The sequence below is a fragment of the Dendropsophus ebraccatus genome, chromosome 8 (genome assembly GCF_027789765.1).
Source record: "Dendropsophus ebraccatus isolate aDenEbr1 chromosome 8, aDenEbr1.pat, whole genome shotgun sequence".
In the NCBI taxonomy this organism is placed as follows: Eukaryota; Metazoa; Chordata; class Amphibia; order Anura; family Hylidae; genus Dendropsophus; species Dendropsophus ebraccatus.
This window is the reverse complement of record NC_091461.1, coordinates 34,681,997-34,702,188: the sequence shown is the minus strand read 5'-3', so window position 1 is coordinate 34,702,188 and position 20,192 is coordinate 34,681,997. Positions and strand designations below refer to the sequence as shown.

Genomic DNA, 20,192 nt, shown 5'->3' with positions numbered 1-20,192 from the left:
TTAGGTTTTCTTATTCTTCCATCCCCTGTATATTATGTATTGTGTACAATAATTATTAAGTGTACCTAGATTCTCTGTGCATACTGGTGGCCCCAGTTTACCTGAAGTATCTGACTTTCCTTCCCTCTGTACTTTGACCAAGAGAGTTAAACCAGTTGTATCAGTAAACATGGTGCGGAGGATTTTTCTTGCTTTTGGATAGACTGAATAATGCTTCGGCAGACACCTATATTCCAAGGTGGCCAGGACAATGTGTGCAGGATTTGCCAATTATCCACTAGTATGTTTTATGTTCTTCAGATACGGCCTACATGCTAAACAAGCTCCAATCTATTCGATAATCGCTTATTTAGTGCATGTATCGGCCATGTAATAGAAGAGCCAGTGCAATAAAAAAAATTATCGGGCTTAAAAAAGTTGAAGAAAAAATAGGAGAATAACAAATAGGTTAAAAGTCACAGAAATCATGACTGAAATATCCGAAAAAACAGGGAAAAGTTGTTTCGGTCACTAGGACTGGAAATACTATGACTCTTAAAGGGGTTGTCAAGACTGGGGACCTTTTTGATACATGTTCAGGAAGGGGAGGTGCATTGAATAGAAAAAACAATTTCATCCATACACTGGGCACAGAGCCGTACATTTTTAGAGAATTCCTTCCTTCCTTTCTTATATCCCTCCCTCGCGCCCTTTTTTCAAGCTTTCCTCCTTTTCTGCTCCTTGGTTTCTTGGTCCCTTCCTTCCTTGTTCCCTTCCCTCATTCTTCTTTCTTACTTTCTTCTTCCCTCTCATCCTTCCTTATTTCCTGTCTTTGTTCTTCCCTCCCTTTCTTTCTTGTTTCCTCACCCTTCCATCCACCCAGGGGCGTAACTACCACTGAAGCAGCTATAGCAGCTGCTATAGGGCTTGCCGCATCAGGGGGCCCACTGGCCCGCTCCTGCAATACACTGGGCCCCCTGAGTTGTCCTCATTTGCAGCACCCAGTGGCCTACCGAGTTTTGCAAATGTCTCTTTAACTGCAAGCACTCCTGACAAGCGCTTGCAGTTATGAAGTTATGATTACACCTGACAGCTTAGAGGTCACTTAGGGGGAGGGGGTCCAATTAAAAGTTTGCTATGGGGCCCAGCCATTTATAGTTACGCCCCTGCTTTCACCTTTTTTTGCTTGCTCCTTTCCTTCGTTTTTTGCTTCTTTTTTTTTTCTTTTTTTTAATGTTCAAAGTTCTAAAGACATTATAGTGCATTCAATTTGGCTGAGTAGAAAATTGGTGATTGAGGTTTTGGAGCCTAGTAGTGACTGCCATCTCATAAATCTCATAGTTCTTCCGACATGTCACAAAACCAGTATTATTTCAGTTATTGAGGGGTAGAAATCCTCTGTCACCACAGCCATAGATCTTAAAGGGGTTGTCCGGCGATAAAAAATTATTCACAGAATAACACACATTACAAAGTTATACAACTTTGTAATGTATGTTATGTCTGTGAATGGCCCCCTTCCTCGTGTTTCCCCCCACCCACGCTAGACCCGGAAGTGTGGTGCATTATACTCACCGCATCTCGTGTCGTCCACGGTCTCCGATCCTCAGCAGTGACGTCTTCTTCGGGAGACCGGCGGATCTTCCCGAGTGTCGGCCGCCCTCTGCAGCGTCATCCGAAGCTCAGCCGCGATTGGCTGAGCATAACTGTGCTCAGCCAATCGCGGCTGAGCAGCTGATGACGTGGCCGGGTACACGGGTGGGGGTGGTGGGACACGGGGAAGGGGGCCATTCACAGACATAACATACATTACAAAGTTGTATAACTTTGTAATGTGTGTTATTCTGTGAATAATTTTTTATCGCCGGACAACCCCTTTAAACAAGACAGCCTCATAAAGATACACATGATACATTTAAGAGGACATTTAATATCATTGCGCCTCTGGCATACACCAGAGTAAAGGTACAGATTCTTGCCATCTCCATGGCATACACCCAGGGCCGTATTTACCACTAGGCACCCGTGGTCCGGTGCCTAGGGCAGCACCTTGCAGGGAGGCAGCACCAGGGAGCAGGGGGACAGAAAAAAACAAATTTTTTTGTTTTTATTTTTTTAGTTTCCCTCCTCCCGTTCACACTTGCCAGTAAATCTGGTGTCTTTTCCAGGGGGGTGGGGGGTATGGTGGTATTGGTCAGGTCTGGTATCGCCAATAGGTGTGTGAAGATGGGGCGTCTTCAGGTTTAGTGCCTAGGACAGCAGCAGCTGTTAATACGGCCCTGCATACACCAGCCATAACCCCAGCTCGCCTGATGGGCGGGCACGACAAGGCGGGAGGAGGCGTGGTTAGGAGGAGGTGTAGATTTGTGTGCCCGCCATGAAGCATGTCCCCCGGATTTTCCTAAGGGGTGTGCACCTTTGTAAATCTTCTAGATTGAATAGGGTCAGGGCCTAATTTAAGACTGACCTATGTGTATGCCAGTCTTAATACATGGCCCACTTAGTGTCCATATTGTGCCCACTAGTCCTGGACCTATTGTAGTTCAAATGAACTAAACTAAGAACAGGAAAGAACCCTATGGTTATCTAAGGTCCACAACCATCTGACTAAAGTCTAACAGATCATTTACATTCTGTCATACTGTTATACTATCTAGGAAAAGCTGCCGTCATGGTGACTGGCTGCGCTGTATGTTTAATGTGCTGGGTGGAGGCAGGAACCTATTGATCTTTCAATGTACATGTATATACTGTGAATGTCCTGAGTCACCGTGCAGTACAAGAAAACCTGAAAGACACATGTACGCGGCCCCACCAAGTGAAGATTAATGTCTATTGAGAACAGATGTGTGAGCAGATTAACTGTATTTCTCAAATGCTGCCTGACCCCCATACTACAGAATGTACCCTTATAAACAGTGATGTAGGCACAGTGGGCACAGTTTTTGACAAATACTGTATATAATAGACCTGTCTGGGTTTACTGAATGGTAAAAGAATCTTACCTGCCTGACCTCATTGCACCAGCAGTAAAGTTTAGTGGAGGAGGTTTTTTTTCTAAGGGTCCTTTTAGACTTTGGGGGCCGCAAAGAAGCATAGATCAGTGAGACTGGCGGCTTGTTTGAGGTGCCTTAACACCACACAAGAAAACGAGCAGATAGGCTGCATGAATGATCCTTGTTTTGTTCATGCAGCCCTGGAAACTAACAGCACAGATCTGTATGTACATATCTGAGCTGTCAGTTTCCAGATCACAAGCAGTCTATACCTATCAGCCACGCTGCTTTTGATATAGATACATATCGGATATATACATATCTGTGCTGTCATTTTCTCTTTATCTTTCTTGGCCGCACAAACCCTGTTTACACAGGAAAATGTGCAGCCTGTAAAAATAAATTTTCAAGGAGGCACAAAAGATGCCATTAGCTAATAATCAGGCATTTACCCGGTCTTCGGCTGATCGCTGCCACTTTTACACAGGCCGATTATTGCCTGCAGGAGAGTTTCTACTGATGCTCCTGGCCGATAATCAGCCCATGTAAAAGGACCCTTAAGGCCCTATTACACGGAATGATTATTGGCCATTAACGATAATCTTCCCATGTAATAGAAGGCAACAATCAGCCGATATGAAAGATATCGGCTGATCAATGCTGTTGTTTGACTTTCAACATGTTGAAAGACAAACAACTGTGATAGCAGCGTTATGCTGGCGTTGCACTGCAAAATAGGAGTGGCGGCAGCAGGCTGCCACTATCCTCTATGGGCCGCCCAGACGATCTAGCGATCACCCGAGCAGCTCCCCCCCGCACCTCCCCGCTACCTGCTTGTAATAGCAACGGAAGCGCGTGGGGAACGAGGAGCACACGAGCACGGACAGCCCTCGTTTGCTCCTCTATGTCGCCCAGTGTAATAGGGGATTTTGTTCCGATGCTTAGCATTAGAGATGACCACGACTCAAGCATGCTCAGCCAGATTGCTGATACCAGTGGCTGACGATGTTGGATGTAGCCCTATGGAGTCCTGGAAAACATGTTATCCATTGTGCATAATTGTCACTTCCAACTTACTGGGAACATGTTGGATTTGCCCCTTTTCTATTCTAGCATGACTGGTGGGAGAACCATACTGGCTGCACAGAGCCCTGACCTCAGCAGGTGGCTGAGGGAAAAGACGTCCACTCACCTCTCCACACCCCTCCAGCGGCAGGTCCCACATCGCGGTGCTCCGGTTTCAAGTCCGATCAGATCCCGCCTCCTTCACTGAGTCCCTGAGCGGACCTGAGACGTCACATCTCGGGCCCGCGTCAGACACCCGGAAATGGCCAGTCTTTTCCTTCGGCCACCTCCTCCCGGTCCCAACGAAAAAGTGCCCCCCTGCTGGAGTACCCCTTTAAAGGGGTTATCCAGTGCTACAAAAACATGCCCACTTTTGCCCCACTCTTGCCTCCAGTTCAGGTGTGGTTTGCAATTAAGCTCCATTTACTTCAATAGAACTGAGTTTCAAACCCCACCCAATCTGGAGACAAGAGTGGTGCAAAAGTGGCCATGTTTTTAAAGTACTGGATAACCCCTTTAATGCCTATGGGTTTTAGACTGGGATGTCCCTACAGCTCCTGTGGGTGGAATATGTAGGTGTCCAATACTTTTCTCCATGTAGTGTATGTATATAGTGTATGTATGTCATTATAATTACCACCCATACAGTGATACCTAATATGATGCACAAATGATATATTAATGTTAGCAAGGCCCATACTCCGCATGGTTATTATAACACTATCCGATCATGCTGTATCTCGGTTCGACACTGTTGGAATTTGTGCAATTAAAAAATATGTACATGAATCTGCATATAAATATAATTTCATTCTATGTCCAAAAGCTAATATTCCCTCTCATACCACAATCTAGTGCGATAATCGCTGTGTGTTATATCTCCATAGTGCCTGGAAATTAACACCAATGGAGCTACAGCGAGTCCATTTACTTATCTATTATGTGCGCATTAAACATTAATATTGCTTTACATTCAAACAAAGGTTTTGCTACATCATTGCCTAAGTGATAGCAAATAGAGGTGTAATAACATACATGTAGCATTGCTCCTATGTAATCAGGACTATACAGATGGAGCAGATCTCCGCCTGGAGGAGCTGGGGCTGGTTAACCATTAGCTGGGAGGGGAGGAGACTGGGGGAGACACATAGATATAGACTGCAGGGAGGGCAGCTCATATACAGGCTTCCTTCTGGTATGTCAGGCCCTATATACACAGAGCCAAGCAGGATACTGCTGCACTAACACATATAATTTCTATATATAATCTATGTGATCTTTGCCTCTTATATAGGTGTCTCCAGGGACAATCTGCAGCAATGACTGGATCACAGAAGAGCTATGGCAAGGGTAAGTGAGTATGTCCTATTGCATGGAAATGCTGCTATACACACACACACACACACACACACACACACACTTGAATTTGAGTTACAAGCTCAATGGCAGATGGGATCATGTTTATGATAACTGTATTTGTTATGTATAACTGGATCCTTTTGTCAAGTTTATTGTATTGTTGTGAATATGTATATATTTACCTACTAGAGCTGGTTTGTGGCTTTGTACAGCTCTTTGTGATATCTGGGATTACATCTGTATTTCATCCAAGTTGTATCTGTGACTGACCTTGTTAAATGTCTCTGAGGTCTTGATAAGACATTTATATGAAAGCAGATGTGACCTCTGCCTTGTTGTGTATAGGATCTGCTTATGTAAGACAAGCCATGCTAAAATGCAGCATGTGTGCAAGCCTAAACATTGCTAAACAGGTTGTGAGACACACCTGGGCCACATATTTTAAATGACTTAACTATAAGGCTATGTTCACACACAGTATTGTGGTCACCTGGAGTGGGACAAACAGAACCTGCCCCTTTTTATGTGTTTTTAGACTCTCTCCTGGTTTGGGTTAAAAATTGTGTATGTGTTAACATAACCATTAATGGTGCATTCACACCTACAGGATCTGCAGCTGATTTTCTGCAGCAGATTTCATTTAACTAACTGAACACAGCATCAAATCTGCTGCAGATCCTGTAGGTGTGAACGCACCCTAAGGGTATGAACCCACACACCGTATACGCAGCGTATTTACTGCTGCGATATGCTGCAAATACGCAACAAATACGCAGCAGATTAGATCTAAATAACTGAACACAGCATCAAATCTGCTGCGTATTTGTTGCATATCTGGTGTGTGGGTTTGTACCCTAAAATGTGAGTGTAATGTGCAGATTTGTCGGCTGCCGGGGGCCGCAAACAAGCGCCGATCATTTTCACGGTACAACAAATTTAGCAGCTGGGCTAAATGAACAATCCCTGTATTGTTCATGTAGCCCGGGAAACTAACAGCACAAATATATCTGTGCTGTCAGTTTAAAGATCACAAGTAGCCATGTATATTTACATCTGTGCTTCTTGGGATTTGGCAGGTCCCCTCCAGTCTTCTAGTCCGGCCAATGGCTGTTTCTTCAGGCCCGACATCCACTGGCTGTATATCATTCTGGAGGAGGCGGGGCCTGAAAGTGATTGTACCACCAGGCCGACGCACTGGAGGTGGGCCGACCCATTCTTAGTGGGAGGAAACCCTAGCCCCTCTATGATAGGGTTCCATTGATTCTAAAGGAGTCGCGTCATGGAGGGGCGGGGGTTTCTTCCCACTGGGGGTGGGTCGGCTGCCTCCAGTGCTTCGGCCGCCTCCAGTGCTTCGGCCTGGGCCTGGTGGTACAGTCACTTGAAGATACAGCTGGACTGGAGGAGACACATCGGATCACAAGCAGTGCGGATGTAAGTCTACGCTGCTGCTTGTGATCTGTGCAGTGTATAGTAGACATCATAGAGGTAAAAGTTCTATCACACTGTAAACTCAATATGTACTCAAGTCTAGATTGGCACCTGTTTACTGGGCCTATTACACAGCCCGATAATTGTTAAGCAAGGGCTGCACAGACATCGTTAGCGATGTCCATGCAGCCTTTGCCTAAACAGTTTTTAAATTACTTGTCCACACTCCCAATCTCCTCCTCCCGTTCCCCCCCCCCGCTGCAGCTGCAGAGTGGCCCATCAGGGTTGACATGCCGCTCAGCCAATCACTGTCTGGGACCGACATGGCCAGTGATTGGCTGAGCGGCCTGTCAGCTGATTATTGCTCTATGTAATAGATCCCTAAGTCTCCGCCTACTCTCTAGGGGTCTATGGAAAATTAGAGGTTGCCCTGCAGAGGATGAAACTGGTAAAATGTCATATAAAGTTGATATAATAGCCAGCAATAGTACTACCCTTCATGTACACGCATTATATTTTATTTTGAAAGTTTTTTTTGTTCTATGCAGTTTTATTGCTCAGATATATTGATAAATGGTCACAACCTGTAACTGAAGGTGTTTCACTGAGGTAAATGACCAAGTCGGCTCCTCCATTTATACTTAAGTGATAAGCGTGTACATATCTGCTTATTGCCATAATGAATAAGCAAAAGCAATGGCACACTGAGATTTCAAGTCGGTGAGTTAATTCTCTTGCGCTGAATGAACATTATATGTTGGCCTTCTGTGTGACTTGGATATTGCTGCTAGTGTGAAAAAGAAATCCAGTCGTGGCCGTTCTTTAGTGATTTCTTTGACTGTGCGGGCATGATGGGAATTGTAGTTTTGTATCAGCTGGAGGTGTCCATCAAAAAAAGATCCTTTTTTTTTTTTAAATAATGTAAGTCAATGGAAAAACTGATCAAAACGAATGCACACATCCTTTTTTTTTTTTTTTTTTTCTTTTCAAAAAACGGATGAAAAAAACGAATTGCAAAAACGCAGTGTGCACCCAGCCTAATAAGCATCGAGAGACTATGGAGACCTGACCAGGCATGCTATCAAGAGGAAGAGGGGAACTTTGCATCTCTGCATAACTCTTTTTAAGGGGCTGTACAAGATTTAGAAAAATATGGCTGCTTTATTCCAAAACAGCACCACTAGCTGTATGTGGTATTGCAGCTCAGCTTCCTTTGATTTAATATAGCAAAGCTGCAATACCAGACACAACCTGTCAATACGTGTGGTGCTGTTTACATACATACATCTGAGTTATAGTTTCAGTACCATGCAGATCATCAACATACTGGGGCAACGTAATGTGAATCCAACCTTAACCAGACAAGTTTGCCTTCACGTAATCTTCCTTCCTGTTATCTTCCTTCCTGTTATCTGTATACTGAGAATATATTCTCTTTCAGGCAGCGCTGCCCCAGGACCGGTACCAGAAGGTCTGATTCGGCTTTACAGCATGAGATTCTGTCCCTATGCCCAAAGAGCGAGGCTTGTCTTGGCTGCCAAAGGAATCAAGTAGGCACATAGATGTATACCTTTTTCTTATAGATGTGTCCTTCAGATCTGTTTATATCTTATAATTTTAATCTGGTGAATGATTATTTCATAAGGAATGTAGAGAAGGATGTCTTGTGTGCTCATAGGGGTCTAACCATAGGAGTTGCAGTCAATCTTGGACCCATAAGGTCCTCTGCTCCATTTAGGGTGACCAGTACAATGAGGGATGTGTGATAGTTGGGGGGAGGGGGGCCCAATTACAGTGGGGCTCTGGTGATTAAGGTTGGCCCTCTGGGTTCTGAATATATTCTATATCTTTCTCTGTCTATCGGGGGACCATTATATATGTGTATTGTACGTACAGTAGAACTCGAATAGTGTCTATTTTATTCTATTTAGACATGAAGTCATCAACATTAACCTAAAAAGCAAGCCAGAGTGGTTTTTTGAGAAAAGTCCTCTAGGGTTAGTGCCGTCTCTTGAGACCCCTGATGGTAAAATCATCTATGAATCTCCAATTGTGGCTGATTACCTGGATGAAGCCTATCCTGGGAAAAAGCTGACCCCAGCAGATCCCTATCAAAAGGCACAAGAGAAGATGCTTCTGGAACTTTTCTCTGGGGTAAGGTGTGTGTGTGTGTTTCCCTCCATGTAAAAACATTTAAAGGTGGTGGTCAAGGCTTGGAAAACATGGCTGCTTTTATTTAAAGTGGTACCACCAGGGGCTGATAACTTTACCATAGGCCCCCAGGTGTTCACCAAGCCTCCCCCACCCTGCTGTAACTACGGCAGCACTAGCGTGGTGTTCATAGTACAGGATAGATAATGTCATAATACCCTAATTTGTGCAAAATCACAGTAAAAAAAAGCTGCAGTTTTTTTTGCATATGTTGGCAGAATGGTAGTTGGGATACAAAACATCCCTAAAGAACAAGTCTGTTTGGGTGGCCATGGGCCCCCAAGAGCTCAGGGCCCCGGGCTACCGCCCAAAACGGACCTATTATCCCCTACTGGTACCACACCTGTCAAGTCTTAAATGTTGTTGCAGTTCTGCCTTGCAACTCCGCTCCACTGAAGCAAGTAATACTAGACACCACCCATGGTGCTGTCTTTAAAATAAAACAACCATGTCTGTGTAATCTAGGACACTGTCACGTCATGTATTTTGCAAGGCCCTATTACATAAAGCGATTATCAGCCATTATAGCCGTTGAAAGACAGACGACAACGATCTGCTGCTGTCGTTCCGTTTAATAGGAGCTGCTGCTATCTCCTATGGAGCGCCCCCCCCCCCCCCCCTGAACTTAGCCTCCTGTTTGACAGCGAGGGGGGTATTGGACAAAATTGGTACCATAAACACTCTCTGACCTTCTCTATTGGGTCACTGTAAAATCTGCCATGTTGTCTGCCCATTGGTTTGAATGGTACTTTTTTGTGAGTCGTAAAAGGTTTGGGATTTTCTAAGTTGAAAATGAATAACCATGTTACCAATAATTCATATTCATAGTCTTGATATTTTCTCTCGATCAGCTGCTCCTCACAAGTAACATAGTTGTGCATATTTGCCCTCAGGTTACTACTGCCATGTACAAGATTTTGTTTGCTCGAAAGGATAATCATGATCTAACCGAATTAAAGGCGCAGTTTTTTGAGAAGTTTAAACAACTTGATGCGGTAAGAATTTTTTTTTTTTTTTCCCCCTTGGTGAATTGATAAACTGTGCTTTACGTCTTAAGTTCAGCAATGTTATGTGATAGGAATAAAAGGCAAAGCAGTAGTGATGAGCGAATACTGTTTGATCGAATAGTAAGGTAGTCGATCTATAGTTCGCAGAATATACGAAAAATATTCGATAAGCGTTCAAATCCCCCAGCTTACAGTTTTTACCTCCCAAGTGGTCGAATTGATGATTTTCAATAATCAAATACTTGTTCCCATAGACTTTATTGGGATCCAATATTCTGGTGATATTCGTACGAATATCGAATATTGGAATATTTCACTGTTCACTTATCACTACAAAGCAGAATAAAAATACTTATGAGTGAAGCCCGGTGGATTTTATTTATTGCAATGGGAACAGACTCTAGTGTAAGTTTCCTGCAGTGATGGTTAGAGTTGATGCCTATATACTGCTCTAGTGATGTGGACCCTTGCTGTATCTCTTTATTCATTGATTTGTATTTTCCATATACAGTAATTTCCTTTTGGGTCTTCTGCACATTCACTTAGGGTCTATATAGAACAGATCCTGGATATAACCTTAAAGTGATATTGTCCCACTCTTTTCAGCACCATTTATATTGTGGATTTGTCATATCTTACCGTATAAAGGATTTCTTGGTGGTCTCTCCCCCCAAAAATGCATGTTGGTGGGCAGGGCTTAACAGCTGTGCAACCCCATGTAGGCCCCACCCCATCTGTGGCATCATTGACTTATAGGCCCTGCCCCCTCCACAGCCATTAGAATGGGCTGACCTAGAAGCCTATGCCCTGTCCCCTCTAATCCAGCTTTGATAGAAGGGGGGGGGGGGCTATGCCTCTAGGTCTGCCCATCCTAATGAAGCCTCGGAGGCGATGGGGCAGAGACGACTATGATGTCACAGAAGGGGTGGGGCCTACAGCGAGGATGCCGGAGGAGATATGGGGTTTCACACTCATTAAACCTCGGCCCTATCTCACTGTCCACCAACAATAAAGTGCATTTTTGAGGGGGAGGGACGACAAAGAAATCCTTTTAGAACCCGTTCACACTACGGAATCAGTGTCAAAATTCTGCTCTGAACCTCCACCCGCGGCCATTGATAGAGAGAAGGTGGAATTCAACACAGGAGTCCATGGGCGGGGGTTCTGATTGCAGTGCCGATTCTGTAGTGTGGAATGTCCACAATATAAACTTTAGAATGGTGCTGGGAACTCCTTGTATGGAAAGGGGGGACAATATCACTTTAATTGTGTTTCCAATTTTGGCTCTGGACTCTGTGTTTACTATTTTGTGCTACATGGGCCACCATCTATTATCTATTAACAGGCTTATGTGAGGACCTAGAGGGCTTATACCAATCCAAGCCCAGTGACTAGTGGCACTGCAACACCATCCCTTGTTAACAACACCTTGGTCACCACAAGTACGTCTGGGTTCACACTGCGTTTTTGCAATTTATTTAACGCATCCGTTTTGTTTTTTTTTAACAGACAAAAAAAAAGTGTCGGCAACGTTTTTGTGTCGTCAAAAAAAACGGATCCGCTTTTTTTTCATAATGGAAGTCAATGGAAAAAACGGATCAAAACGGATGCACACAACTGCATCCGTTTTTGCAATCAGTTTAAAAAAAAAAAAGGATTAAGAAAAACGGATTGCAAAAACGCAGTGTGAACCCAGCCTACTACACCTTCCCCCTTGCGTGTTTTCTTTTTTTTTTTTTTTTTTTTTTTTTTTTTTTTTGCTGGTATTTTTGCCTGTCACACTTTATGTAACATTTACACTACTCAAGGGAACTTGAGTTCACTTGACTTTGACTTTAAAAATTTTTTTTTTTTCTTTCTACAGGCACTGGCCAAGAGGAAAACCCCTTACTTTGGTGGAAAATCTGCAACTATGATTGACTACATGATCTGGCCATGGGTTGAACGGTTGATTGTTTTTGATGTTGTAGAGTAAGTAAAATAAACATTTTTATTATATATTTTTAACTCTTCTGGAAGAAGTAGTTGAAAGTACAGCAATATCATCCAGTGGATATTACAAAGTGTCTGGGTCTTCTTTCTGCTCTAAAATCGCCTTAATTCATTGGTGGACCGTGCAGGGCCCCTCTCCCAAAAGAGAGATGGCCCAACTGGTTTGAAGCCCGCCTAGGAGACTGTTCACCGATGAAATTATTATGTCCACCAATGAATTTTTTTAAAAGAAAGACGACATGGGCAAGTTTTATACATATATATTAAAGCTTGTGGATGGTGCAGAGAACCACACATAGAATAATAGGGGGTAAAATATCAGGTGTGTGTGTATGTGTATACCAGGGGCGTAACTAGAAATGACTGGGCCCCATAGCAAACTTTTGATTGGGGCACCCATTTCTCCCCAACTGACCCTAAGCTGTCCACCTGGTGCTGCAAATAGTGACAGCTCAGGGGGCCCAGTATATTGCAGATGCGGGTAATGGGGGGGCCCCCCTGATGTTATGGGCCCCATAGCAGCCGCTATAGTGGTAGTTATGCCCCTGTATATGTGTGTGGCAACTAAATGGTAGTAAAAAGTTTTTATTATATATATTTTTTTTTTTTTTTTTTTTTTTTTTTTTTTATGAAGATTTAGAGTTTTCAGAAAAAATCTGTGCAAAGGTGTCTTCAGCCTTTAACAATGCAGTATTTACTTATTTTCATCTCCATTTGTCTAGGTATTTGGAGAAGGTGCCCCACATCGGTGCATGGCAAAAACTCATGCTGCAGGATCCAGCTGTGAAAGCCACCTTTACAGAGCCGGATGTTCTCCACACTTTTATCAAACTCTATATACAGGACCGTATAGATGCAGTTGACTATGGTCTTGAGTAACGTCACCAATATCTGTGCATTCTCTATCGTGTGCCTTTTAAAATGTTCAATCATGTTTACTCCAATGTTTATTACCTCAAAGCACTCATAAGTGGGATTAAATACATATTTCCAAGTATCAATCAGCCATTGTGTGTTCATTCTAATTGCAACCGAAGGGCAAAATGTCAGTTATATCCTGGAATACCCCCTTTAAAAAGTCAGACTTACAACCTAGAGATCACTGGAGCTTGTTACATAAGGGAAAATGGCAACGACTATGAGAGCCACATGTCCTGACTCTGCATGATGACAAGGCTTTCCAAAGAGGTTGTCAGGATTTTTTTAACATTGATAGCCTATTCACAGGATAGGCCAACAATGTCTTATTGGCACTTTTCTGACACCTGGCACCCCCGTCAATCAGCTGTCTCACAGAGCTACTGGATTGGCACCTATACACCGCGAACAATGCTGTAAGTTCTGCACCATCTGCTGTGTTGTGGTACTGGGGTTACTGCATCTTGGCTCCTGTTCAATTCAATAGGAGTTACAGGAACCTTCACTACTACTACACAATAATCCTGCTCTTAAGTGTTCAGACCCATACCGATCGAGAGAGGACTGCAGCTACTGCGAGTCTTCTCCCCACTCAGAGTTTAAAAAAAAAATCCCATAGGACACATTCTATTTTATTTTTTTTTTTTTTTTTAACTTAAACTCCGAGTGGGGAGAAAATTTGCTGCAGCTATCCTCACTGCTCTCAATCAGTATGGGTCTGAACTCGTAGACCCAGACCGATCAAAACTTTTGACTTGTCTCTATGGCATGTGTGTTTTTTTTTTTTTTTTTTTTTTTTTTCTTAACGACAGGTACATTTTAAGGGTAGCTTCACACGTACCAGATTCGTAGCTGATTTCATGCTGCGAATCCTTCTACTATGAAGTTCAATGGGATTACATACCCGTAGTAGAATTTTCAATGTAACCCGGACACTTTAACTGCCCGCAGTCCGCTGCTCTGAGCATACGTTACCTGCTTGCTTGACGCCACGGCTGTATGTGAGCAGGACCGATAGGAGCCTCACATGCAGCCGTGGCGCCGAGCAGGTAATGTATGCTGCAGGGGTTAAAGGGGACAGGTTACATACTTGTAGCGAAATGAAAATTCCACTGCGGGTATGTAATCCAATTGATCTTCACAGTACAAGGATTCGCAGCGGATTTTGCTGCAAACTTGTGGCGTGAAATCCGGTACGTGTGAAGGTACCCCAAAGCTCAAACGTGCTGTTTTTGGCATAACCAAAGAGGGGCTGTTCTGTCCTCATTCCTAGGTTGATGTTTGTCATATGTAGTGGGAGTTGCCCACCAAAATGTAAGAAACCAGTACGGAAACCAACAATAGTCCATGACTTTGAGACTAGGACTTACTTACTTACATCAAAAAGTGTCTGAGTGAGTCCACGCTAGAAGAGAATTTCTGAGTACCCTGTAAAGTGAATAGTGATCTAAGAATTTTAACCAACGTATCATATGAAAATCATAGTGCCACCTAGAGTGAACTGCAGCCATTAAGCTTCTGGGATTTGTAACCATCAAGCACTTTGTGCCACTGCGTGAAGAAAGAGAAAAGTAAAAACCACTAATCACTTTTAATCAACTTTTTTTTTTTTTTTTTTTCCTTTTCTTCTTGAACAACTTCTAGGAAATGGGGGGAGGATTTAGTGAGGCCTACTCGGGCTCAAATAAAGTAAGAAGTACCAGCTGTTTGTTCAATCACTGTCTTGGGCCTTTTGGTGTGTATCAGGAGTACTTCTGGGGTCTTTAGCATGGTGTAGTGAAGTAGGCCATAGAGTCCCAAGATGGCATCAGGATGTTGGTGCTCCTCAAGGCTGCACTGGAAACTTGAGGCTGTGGCTGGGCCTTGTTCTGGGAACGTAGGTGAGTATGGGTTGATGGGTTGTAATCTTTAAAGGGGATTTCTCGGCTTAACACAAAATGAATAATAGGCATGCACTCCTGAGTGTTAGGATATATTGTGGGTTCTTGAAGCTAATATCTGCATTTAACAGCACCCCTCATGTCAAATTCTTCTTAGTCCAGAGTTTTAACACTGAAGCAGCAGAAGATGATTTTGAGGAATCTGAAGGGAGAACAAGTGGAAAATTGAGATTAGTAATGGCTGGTGAATAGGATGCATGGGGCTTAAAGTGACTGTACCATCAGGCCCGGGCTGACGCACTAGAGGCGGGCCGTCCCACCCCCAGTGGGAGGAAACCCTCACCCCTCTGACATAGCTCCATTGATTCTAATGGAGTAGTGTCAGAGCGGCAGAGGTTTGCTCCCACTGGGGGTGGGTTGGCCCGCCTCTAGTGCTTCAGCCCGGGCCTGATGGTACAGTCACTTTAAAGGGGTCGTTTGTTTTGGACAACCTCTGCTATAAGTTCCTAGGCATATAGATGTTTATGTGGAGTCCTGCTGGATGTGGCCATCTTCCCTATACCCAGTGATGTTCTATGGAGTAGCGCATGGGCATAAGTAACTGCCCCCTAAGAAGACTCCCCCCTTTGTTACAGTACATGTTTGTGACCTCAAACAGTAAGCATTATCTATAGTGTAACCAGTACAGTGGCTTATGTTAAATACAGCTGTTATGGGGCCCGTGGGCTGAGGGTGGCCTCAATGTCTTAACATACCTCTATATGAAACCAATGAGTTACTGGCTTGCTATGTACCCAAGGACACAGCATGCATGGAGTGCACATTGTGCATGCATGAGTGTGCATATATCTCTGTATGTCAAAAATGAGTGTGAGCATGAATGTAGTGAGCATGTATATGTGGTAGTATGTGTTTTTAGTTGTGTGTGCATCTATTTGTGTATATGTAATTATTTGTGGGAAGGAGCTTGCAACAATGTTCTATAGGGCCCAGTATTTTCTAATTATGTCCCTGACCCTGTATGAGTGGATGTACCAATGACAGACTCTCGTTGTTACCTTGATGGTCGTCTCTTTTCTTCTTGGCTGCTGCTTCTGCTGCTGTTAGGGAAGAATAAGAATCGATCATGAAATATTCCACAAATCCCAGTGAGCGTACCCAGTAACCCATGTACAGTATAACCTGTCATCCCATGTTCTATGGATGATAAATCTTATGTTTGTATTATACACTTAGTATGTTTACACTGAGCTGGATTCACACTAAGGAATTGTAGAGGAAAGTTTTCTGCTTGAAATTCCTCGCCTATTCAGCTCTGGCAGAATAGGAGCTGAATTTGAACAGAATTCGAGCAGAATTCAAGCAGAATTTAAGCCCCCATAGACTTCTATATGATTCCTCTGAGTCTAGCAAAATCCGCCCAAAGAATTGACATGTCAATTCTTTGGCCCCGTTCTTACTGAGCAAGAACGTTGGAATTCAGCGGCGGAGCTCTCTGCCACGGAATCCCGGTGTGCTCAGTGTGCTGCTTTGAGTGAAGGAGAGGGTGCACGCTTCTCCGCTGCTCTCTGCTCAGAGAAATTACATGTCGGCTCTCTGAGTGGAGAGTGGCGGCAGCAGACGCGCACGCCCTCTCCTTCACTGAAAGCAGCACACTGAGTGCGGTGGAGAGCTGCGCCGTCGGATTCCGACGTTCTTGCTCAGTGTGAACAGGGCCTTTGGGCAGAAAGCGGATCAGCGGCAGAAAATTCTGCTTGGAAATTCTGCAGTGTTAAAGGGGTACTCCAGCAGGGGGGCTATTTTGGGATCTGGCCGGGGAGGAGGTGGTTGAGAGAAAAGACGTCTACTCACCTCCCGAGATCCAGCGGCGGGTCCCCTATCGCGGTGCTCCGGTCCCTGGTTCCCAGTCGCTTCCTGGTGTCTTACACAGGCTCGAGACGTGACGTCTCAAGTCCGCTCAGCCAGTCAATGACAGAGGCAGGATCCGTTTCAAGTCTGCTCAGATCCCGCCTTTGTCACTGGCTGAGCGGACTTGAAACGTCACGTCTTGAGCCCACGTCAGACACCATGATGCGGCCGGGAAACTGGGACCAGAGCGACGCAATACGGGACCCGCCGCTGGATCCGAGGTGGTGAGTGTAAGTCTTTTCTCTCAGCCACCTCCTCCCCGGCCACATCCCAAAATAGCACCCCCCGTTGGAGTACCCCTTTAACAGAGCAGAAATCCCATTAAACACAATGGGACATTGTTCTGTACATATTTTACGGGAGTAATTTCAAGCTGAAATAAGAGTGGATTCCTCTTCAATTCCTTACCTAATTCCTCACCTATTCTTCAGTGTGAACCTACCCAAAGAATTGACATGTCCATTTTTTGGGCGGATTCTGCTAGAGGTATCCTAAAGAAGTCAATGGGGGCTTAAATTCTGCTTGAATTCCGCTCGACTTCTGCCCGAATTCAGCTCTTCTGCCAGGGCTGACTAGGTGAGGAATTTCAGGCAGAAAACTTTAGTCTTCAATTCCTTGCTGAATACTCACCTATTCCTCAGTGTTAACGTACCTTCAGAGTGTGTTCGGACTGTAGAACCTGGGTGGATTCCGTCGCTAGCACCCACGTGCATCTCCGCCCGTGCCATAGACTAGACTCTATGGTCGTGTCAATTCTTTGGGCGGATGGCGGAATTTGCCCAACCATAGAATGGAGTCTATGGCATGGGCGGAGTGGGGAGCGATGGAATCCATGGTGGGTTATCCGCCCGGATTCTGTAGTGTGAACCCACCCTAACTAGATGGACTCCATGCTTGGCCAGGCTGACATGACCTCTTATCCACAAGACCTTAAGTAAAAAACACAGCTTGGAGATCAATGCAATGGATGGACTCCAGTGACATATAGATATATGGTACATGTGGTATAGATTATAAAATCATCATCCCATACTAAACAATGATATTATTTGATATATGTCAGATTATAGATGAGACCTCAGTATTAAGTAAGATGTGGGGAAATATTGTTCATAGAATGTGGGATAACATCCAGATGACTGGAGATGATATATTGTGATTGCAGTCACTATGTATTATGTGTACATTATTACACCATACTTTACGGTGGTACATACATCAGATATTTGGCCGCCTTCTGTGTCGCATCCTGCTTCACCTCTATCAGCTCCTCCTCCTCCTTCTTCGCCATCATCTTCTTTACTTCTTTCACCTTCTCCTCAATTTTCTTCTTTACCTCCTTCACTTTCTTCCTACCCAACTCTTCTATCTCTGTTGTAAAGAGTAATGAAGACATAGCACTTGCACCTTAAGGGTCAGTTCAGATATACAGACTCGCAGTGTAAATCTGGCTGCGAGTCTGTCAGGTCCTGGCAGTTCACTGTCACAACATATTCGCAGCGGTAGTGACAGTGAACTGCCAGGACCTGACAGACTCGCAGCCAGATTTACGCTGCGAGTCTGTACGTCTGAACTGACCCTTAAGGGGTTAATCAGGATGAGAAAATATAGCTGCTTCCTTCCAAAAAAAAAACAGTGCCACACCTGTCTTCAGCTTGTGTGTGGTATTACAACTCCGCTCCATTTATTCGATGGCACTGCGCTGCAACACCATACACAGCCTAAGAGAAAGAACGGTGCTGTTTCTGAAAAGCAGATATATTTTTATACCTTGTATAAACCCTCTAAAATCTAGATCTTTAACCAAAACCTGTGTAACGCATGTGACTTTTTTCCTATTTCCCCCCGAGAGTATATTATATTATTAACCATCCATATATAGTTTTATGATGGTTAATCAATGGTTTTATGCTAAGCCACTGCCTCTTAAAGGTGACAGCCTGGCATCTTCACCCTTTTCCTCTTTTGGTGGATGAGGCCTCAATGTCAATTCTTAGAACAGAAAGTGACGGAAGCGAGTTATCCCATAGAGGCACTGTGTGACACTGAGGCAGGCGCAATTCTGCCACGGGGAGCTCCGCTGCGGAATTGCGCCTGTTTTACTCAGTGTGAATGGGCTCTAAATCTGGAGTCATTTCCTGTAATCATAACTCTGACCCACAGCAATGACTCTTATATTACAATAATACATATAGAGAACAGAACACTGGATTGAATAGACAAATGAATGGGGAAATAGCTGGGTGATGGCTGAATGAGGGCGTGATGTATGGATAGCCAAATGGGCTAGTAAATAGAGACGAGTGGACCTCGGGCACGCTCGGGTTCATCCAAACCTAAAGGTGCAGCATCTGATTACAGTCTGATACAGTCCTAAGGAGTCCTGGAAAACATAGATATGGTCATAGGCTGCATCCAACTTCTTCAGCCTCCAGTAATCAAATGCAGACCGTTCAGGTTTGGACGAACACAAGCGTGCTTGAGGTTCGCTCATCTCTACCAGGGCCGTCTTAACAGCATTATTGGCCCCTGGGCAGAGGTGCGAATTGGCTCCCCCCCCCCCCCCTGCGGCCGGCGCCATCAAACCCCCTCCATCTTTGCATATAGTGCCCCACATAGTAGTCAATGCCCCCATATAATGCCCCACATAGTAGCCAATGCCCCCATATAGTGCCCCCCATAGTATCCAATCCCCCCATATAGTGCACCCCATAGTAGCCAGTGCCCCCCATAGTAGCCAATCCCCCCTGCCGAACAGAAAAACAACAAACCAGTTACTCACCCGTCCGCTGGCCCCAGCAGCTGATGTCTCCCAACAGCGCGCACTCCCGTCATCCTCCAGGCACAGGCAGCGGGGTACAGAGAGACTGCCTGTGTCGGAAGTGTTCTGCAGCCTCTATCATGAATGATAGAGGCTGCACGACACATCCGGGACACAGGCAGTGTCTCTATACCCCACTGCCTGTGCCCAGAGGATGATGGGAGCACGCTGCCGGGAGACATCAGCTGCTGGGGGCGGCGGACGGGTGAGTTCCTGGACCGACCGCCTGCCCAGCCCGCCGTTTCTATCGCCGCTTAGCTGAGCTGATCAGAAGCCCAGGAAAGTGCTGCTCATTGCACTTTCCTGGGCTTCTGATCGGCTCAGCTGAGCGGCGATAAAAGGGGCGGGCGGAGGGGGTCGCTCAGGGCCGCTCACTATGCAATAGAGGGTGCGGACGGGACGGCTTCCTTGCGGTGCTTGGCACTGCTTGGGAGCCGTCTTCGCTTTATAGGACGCACTTAGTTTTTCCTCCCACTTTGGGAGGAAAAAAAGTGCGTCTTACAAAGCAAAAAATACGAGTATGTCACAGCGGGCAAGGGCCCCCTAGGACGCAAGGGCCCCCGGGCAGCCGCTTACCATGCCCAATGGGTAAGACGCCCCTGATCTCTACTAGTAATGATAGGTCAGG

The 20,192-nt window shown here is 44.9% G+C and overlaps 1 protein-coding gene across 1 annotated transcript; it reads left to right on the top strand.

The window, feature by feature from the left end:
• The first annotated feature begins 5,165 nt into the window (after window positions 1–5,165).
• On the top strand, window positions 5,166–13,041 carry LOC138798514 (glutathione S-transferase omega-1-like). The gene is made up of 7 exons (XM_069979009.1): window positions 5,166–5,235; window positions 5,335–5,390; window positions 8,269–8,377; window positions 8,759–8,981; window positions 9,932–10,033; window positions 11,910–12,016; window positions 12,760–13,041. Exons 2-7 carry the CDS (start codon window positions 5,360–5,362, stop codon window positions 12,914–12,916), a joined length of 729 nt encoding a protein of 242 aa, XP_069835110.1. The 5' UTR covers window positions 5,166–5,235; window positions 5,335–5,359; the 3' UTR covers window positions 12,917–13,041.
• The last annotated feature ends 7,151 nt before the right edge of the window (window positions 13,042–20,192 follow it).